Raw genomic sequence first — 6,478 nt, forward strand, 5'->3', positions numbered from 1 at the left:
TATATATATATATATATATAAATATCTCTTCATAGCTTCAGCTTCAGAACTTTAATCTGTATTTAATAATATTTTTAGTTGTTTTTATTTTATATTTTCTGTTTCTTTTTTTATTTTATTTTTATATACCTTTAATTTCAGTACTTCATCTTAATTTAGCTGTATTTATTAATATTTTGAATTAGCTTTTATTTTCATATTTTCTGTTTTATTTTTTAAATGTGATTTAGTCATTAGTCATATATATATATATATATATATATATATATATATATATATATATATATATATATATATATATATATATACCTTTTATTTTGTTACTTCAGCTTAATTCATCTGTATTTATTAATATTTTTAATTAGCTTTTATTTTCATATTTTCATTCGTAATGTTACTTTGTTATAATAATTTTGTCATTTTTACTAGCTGTGGATTTTTATATGTATGGCTTAAATTTGAGCATTTCAACTTAAACTTGTTTAATTTCACTTAGTTGTTTTCATTTATATTTTATTTTTTATTTTTTCAGTGTTCATTTTAATTTAAGTTAAAGTAATTCTGTTATTTTATATAAATATATATATGGATTACATTTTTAAACTTTCTCCATTTAGTTTTAATTTATTTATATTCTGAAGTAGCTTTTTTATATTTCTGTTTCTACAAAGCTTTAATTTTTAGTGCTCCAGCTTAAGCTTATTTTATTAAATTTATTTTATTTCATGTAGTTGCCAAGTTAACATTTTTAACAAGTTATTCATCTAGTATTTCTATTTTATGTTCAGTTAATTTTCACTTTTAGTTAACAGCTCTGATTTATATTCATGGACTACTGTGTCAGTGTAGTTATTGTGTGTGTTTTATTTGTGCATTCTTGTCCTCTCTAAGCCGTCCCATCTTTGTTTTTCCTCAGCGGTCTGTATAACTCGGCTAGCGAGAGGAACAAATCTCCCAAATTCCCCAAAGCTCACAGACGTTCACCCTCCGGAGACATCGAGAACGAGACGTCTCTCTCGGCCCGCCGCAGGTGTGCACATGCATCTCTCTTCTGCATTCAGACTCTTTCATGAGCTCGAGTGTTAATGCATGTGAAGAAGCGCAGCAGAGTCATTGAACATCTGCTCTGAATCTCAATCCAGATGCATTCGCTCCCTCTAGTGGGAATCAACCGGAATTTTGTATTAGGAATCCAAACACAAAGAGTTGCATCTAGGGTTATTATCATTAATGAAAACTATTTAAAAAATTAAATTTGAATGAAATTATGTAAATTAAATTTTATTAAAGTCTTATTAAAATTAAATATAAATATAAGACAAAAAAAACTTCTTGCCAAAATTATATTTCTAATTTTTTAGTTTAATTCGAAGCATTAAAATTTCTAACTGTAAATAAAATGAATACAAATTAAACAAACTAGTTTTTGTTAAATTAACTAAAACTTAAATAAAATAAAATATAAATAAAATATAAAAATAAAAGACGATATTTTAATTTTCCTTTAGTTCTCTAAAATTGCTAACTGGAAAAAAAATATCAACAACAACAAAAAAAACTATCACCTATTTGATGTTAATTGAAATTAAATCTTAAATAAAATAAAATATGAATTCTAGATTAAATTTATGGCAACATTTCAGTTTTTTTATTAATTTTTTTATTTAGTTGCGGCACTAAAATTGAGTGGAGTTAATAAAGCAAATTAAACTGAAACAAAAATAAATAAATTTTTAAAATAAACAAAAAAAACATGCAAAAAACAATTCTAAAAATTTTAAATGAAAACTCAAGTTATAAAAATAAAAGCTAATAAAAAAAACTTTTCTTGATTTATTTTAGTCCTTTTTAAAACTGAAACCGGTACATTGAATATATATTTATAAAAGGTCTTTGGCTTCATATAAACACAGTTTGATATTTATAGACTTTTCTAGCCTCATTGTCTGACAGTAAAGGAGCTGAAAGTTATGAGTCTTTGCATCAATAAGATGCATGAAAGAATATCTGAGAATAAATAAATCCTGGTAAATCCTCAAAGCAGTGCAGAAATCTGTGATGATGAAACAGTCCGTGTTTCTCGTTAAACGTCGTTCATTGTGTTTTGTCTCGACAGGAGAGGTCCGTCCACTGAGGACCCTCAGGCCAACAAACAGTACAGGAGGAGGTGCGCTTTTATTCCTTCACTCCTTTAGACTTCAACAGCTTCATAATTCATTGAATTGAACAGAAAGGAAACGATCAGTGTTCGGTGTCGCGCAGCTCTTTGGTTTTTTAATGTATGCTTTTCAAGAAAAGACTGTCCATGGCTGGTTTTAAACAGAAACAGACAAATTTTTTGCATTAGTTTGAGCCAAAATCTGCAGAAGGGAGTGTGTTTAAGTACTAGTTCACCCAAAAATCTTAAGATTTACTCACCCTCAGGTCATCCCAGATCGGGATGAGTTTGTTTCTTTATCAGGTTTGTAGAAATGCAGCATTGCATCAGTCTCAGCAACGGATGCTCTGCAGTGAATGGGTGCCGTCAGAATGAGAGTCTGATAAAAACATCACAATAATCCACAGCACTCCAGTCCATCAGTGAACATCTGGAGAAGACAAAAGATGAAACACATCCAGCATTAAGATGTTTGCTCTTTGCACTTTCATTCTGACGGCACCCATTCACTGTAGAGCATCCGTTGCTGAGACACTGATGCAATGCTGCATTTCTACAAACCTGATGAAGAAACAAACTCATCCTGATCTTAGATGACCTGAAGATGAGTAAATCTTCAGTAAATGTTTATTTTTTGATGAACTATTTTTTGTTAAACTATGAAATAAATGAACATGCATGTAGATGGGGATTTTTTTTATTTTTTTGAGAGAGAATCAAAAAAGTATTTTGAATTTTTTTAGGGAAGGTGTTCTTGCTCTATTTTTGATAACATCTCATTTGGAACAGACACGCAATTTCTTGTATACTGTAAAAAAATATATATATAATATATATATATATATAATCACATCCATAACTGATGTTGATAAACTTTCTAGAACTGTTCAGAAACGTGTGTCCCTCTTTCATTCTGCCCTGTGACCTTTAACCCCTCTGATTGGTCCCTGTAGATCACGTTCCCGTGGAAACACCAGCAGCGGCAGCGAATCCGAGAATTCCAACAGGGAACATCGTAAAAAAAGAAACCGGTGGGTTAGCGATCTGTCAGGACAATAAAAGAGCACAGGGCTCCTGAAACATATGGACATTATAAATGAAGGCGTTAATGGTCTTAAAACTATTATTGTGGGGCATTGGGAAAATCTTTGGGAAAAGGAAGAACTGGTATTGTGATACAAACGCATATACATTACAACCTGCAGATCCCGTCAGGAGAATGAGATGGTTGATTCTGGTCCGCACTGGGAAGTTGAGCTGCGCAGACAGAAGGAAAAAACCCCCGGTGATCCCAACCATCGGCGCTCGAGACACCGCTCACGCTCGTAAGCACATGACACTATTAACCCTGTAAAGCCTGACCCTCTTTCAACTTTTTTCCATCTTCTCTATCATAGACGAAGTCCTGACGTTCAAGCTAAAGAGCAGCTCTGGAAGCACATCCAGTGAGTTTCAGGAAACTCTCAGAGACTCAATCTCTGAAACACAGAAGACAGACGGTGATGATTAGTTGTGTTTGTGTGCAGAAAGGAGCTGGTCGATTCTTCAGGCCTCTCTGAGGAGCAACTAAAGGAGATTCCCTACAAGAAAGTGGAGTGAGTCAAATAAACCTATTGTGTGTCTCTGTTCCTGATGAGCTGAGTATGTGAGTCTGATGGTTTGGGATGTTTTCAGTAACACAGAAAAGAAGCTTTTAAGGACTTGCATGTCAACTACTGCATGCATCTGGTTTCAGAACACAAGGTGACCCGATCAAGATCCGTCATTCACATTCTCCCAGGAGCTTCCGGCAGTATCGGCGCTCCCACTGTTCGGACGGCGAGCGGTCTGTGCTCTCCGAGGTCAAGTAAGTCCATCCTGAGCGGTCAAGAGGATGTTTCACATCACAGATCAGATCAGAGTCATTACTGTTGTCTTTCCACTCATGTCTGTAGCTCTCGGACCGATCTGGTGCCTCCTCTCCCGGTTACACGCACTGCAGATGTGTCCGGTTCCAGCTTGACCCCTGCACAGGTCAGACACACACCTCCTTCATTACTTAAAGGAGTAGTTCAACCAAAAATTTACATTGGTTGAACATTCACTCACGCTCAGGTTATCCTGAAAGTTTGTTTCTTTTGGAGAAATGTAGCATTGCATCAGTGTCTCATCAATGGATGCTCTGCAGTGAATGGGTGCCGTCAGAATGAGAGTCACGTGTTAAATGTTAAAATGCTGTATTAGAAGTTAACATTGATGGATTTGTTTCTTACAAACACGCAGATTTTGTCTTCTCCAGATGTTAACTGATGGACTGGAGTGCTGTGGATTATTGTGATGTTTTTATCAGAATCTTATTCTGACGGCACCCATTCACTGTTGATGAGACACTGATGCAATGCTACATTTCTACAAATGCAAATGTTAATTTTTGGGTGAACTGTTCCAGTAACTAGTGAACAGTTTCATTGCTCATTGAAACATTTACCTTTAGAGTCAGAGATTCATCTGATTTCAGTTGGTTTAAGCAGACTCGGTCTGTCGTTTTCCCTCCAGTTATGATATTTTGGGATAAACGTGGATATTTTGATGGCTTAGTTACCTGGTGTTTGCTCACTGTAAAGTGTGTGTCTATTTTTATTCCTTTCGGAAGAAGAAATGCTCCAAAGACACCTTATCAGAGAGCTCTGAACAGGATGCAAAAAGCACCGCCAAAGTGGTGAAGACCGCACACACATCTCGAGTGAAAACAGAGACGTGACCGAGTCGAGGACGAACGAGTGAAATGAAAAGTCAAGGTCTGGTGGAGATGGAAACACTGAAGTGATCCAGATACACGGACACCCTCAATAAAAAAACACCTTTCTTCAGATGACGATGTATTTCTTCACTGGAAGCATGTGTCCCTTTATAGAGGTTTCGTGTATTACAAAATCACACTGAAAACATAGAAATTAGATTCATTTTCTACTCGCAATCAAATGAAGGACGGTGAACTGTCTGTCGGTGGTGTTAAATCTGACATTGCAAACATCTCATTTCACATTTTTCATACAGTATTAAACTTCTGTGAGCTCGAGCAGCATGTGGGAATGATGTAAACAGTGCTTCGTATTATTTGTATTATAGCTGTTGTCCATTGTGTCTTCAGATTTTAGAATCATCTCTGCTGTATTTCTATTTTTGTTTTTGCACAGACTAGTACTTCTGTTTAAAAATCGCTGTAGATAAACTGGAAGCTCAGTTTTTTTTTAGTTTTAACAACTTGTTAATAAATACATTACTGTACATCCACACTGGGGTTAATGTACATGTCTTGTGTCAAAAGCAAAGTGGTCTGGTTTAAATGATTTCGCTTTGTGTATGTCTTAGGATGTGAAACGACACACTGCAGACAGCAGAGGGAGGCAAACAGCTTGGTTATTAGTTATTTGTAGTCAATAAAAGTGTAAAATATAAAATGCATGCATCAGACTGGAGCAGATCTCACTATTAAGTCTTTTTGTAAAAGAACCGAAATTCATGAATTTGATTGATAAAATAAGATATCTGTTTGTCCTTACTATTTTGATTACATGGTTTAAATACGGTGTATGGAATGATATTGCGGACTTTATTCAAAAGGCATTGCAAATTGTATTTGCAATTGCGTTTTCAATTTGTGGACGCATAAAATGTGACATAATCCAAACGCAAATGCAAATCGCGCATTACCGTTTTCATTTTCGATTAAGTGAACGCACAGACAGTGTCTGCCAAATTTAAAATGGAAATGCAAAGACCGTTTGCAATTATGTTTCCCATATCTTACGAGCTATGAGCCGGTCATATTTAAATAGCAATATTAATTACCACATTTGCCTTTCACTCTCTCTGCACTGTGCATGTAAACTGCCAAAAGCATTTGAATTTCCAACGTCTACACGGAAACCTGTCAATCAAGTTACAGGGGTCGGGCCAATGTACCTGTCACTTGATTAACAGGTTTCCGTGTAGACATTGGAAATTCAAATGCAAAAGGTATTGTGATTCCATTTGAGTTTTGGCAGTTTACATGCACAGTGCAGAGAGAGTGAAAGGCAAATGTGGTAATTAATATTGCTATTTAAATATGACAGGCTCATAGCTCCTAAGATATGGGAAACACAATTGCAAACGGACTTTGCATTTCCATTTTAAATTTGGCAGACACTGTGCGTTCACCTAATCGAAAATGAAAACGGTAATGCGCGATTTGCATTTGCGTTTGGATTGTCACATTTTATGCGTCCACAAATTGAAAATGCAATTTGCAATTCCTTTTGAATAAAGTCCGCAATATCATTCCATATACTGTGCGCT

General features: G+C 35.0%; 1 protein-coding gene across 2 annotated transcripts in view; it reads left to right on the forward strand.

Moving 5' to 3' along the window:
- The window catches only part of LOC132132561 (band 4.1-like protein 4), a 45,959-nt gene extending 40,237 nt beyond the window's left edge, over positions 1-5,722 (forward strand). Inside the window, exons 15-23 of one of the 2 annotated variants that reach the window (XM_059544983.1) lie at positions 917-1,030; positions 2,117-2,167; positions 3,112-3,189; positions 3,364-3,483; positions 3,556-3,603; positions 3,685-3,753; positions 3,894-4,004; positions 4,093-4,171; positions 4,791-5,722. In XM_059544983.1, the coding sequence (XP_059400966.1) occupies positions 917-1,030; positions 2,117-2,167; positions 3,112-3,189; positions 3,364-3,483; positions 3,556-3,603; positions 3,685-3,753; positions 3,894-4,004; positions 4,093-4,171; positions 4,791-4,898 (778 nt within the window). In that variant the 3' untranslated portion in view covers positions 4,899-5,722. The remainder of the gene's footprint in view (positions 1-916; positions 1,031-2,116; positions 2,168-3,111; positions 3,190-3,363; positions 3,484-3,555; positions 3,604-3,684; positions 3,754-3,893; positions 4,005-4,092; positions 4,172-4,790) is intronic. The other variant, XM_059544984.1, reaches the window with a different exon arrangement.
- Positions 5,723-6,478: the final 756 nt, after the last annotated feature.

This window comes from Carassius carassius, chromosome 49, assembly GCF_963082965.1.
Source record: "Carassius carassius chromosome 49, fCarCar2.1, whole genome shotgun sequence".
In the NCBI taxonomy this organism is placed as follows: Eukaryota; Metazoa; Chordata; class Actinopteri; order Cypriniformes; family Cyprinidae; genus Carassius; species Carassius carassius.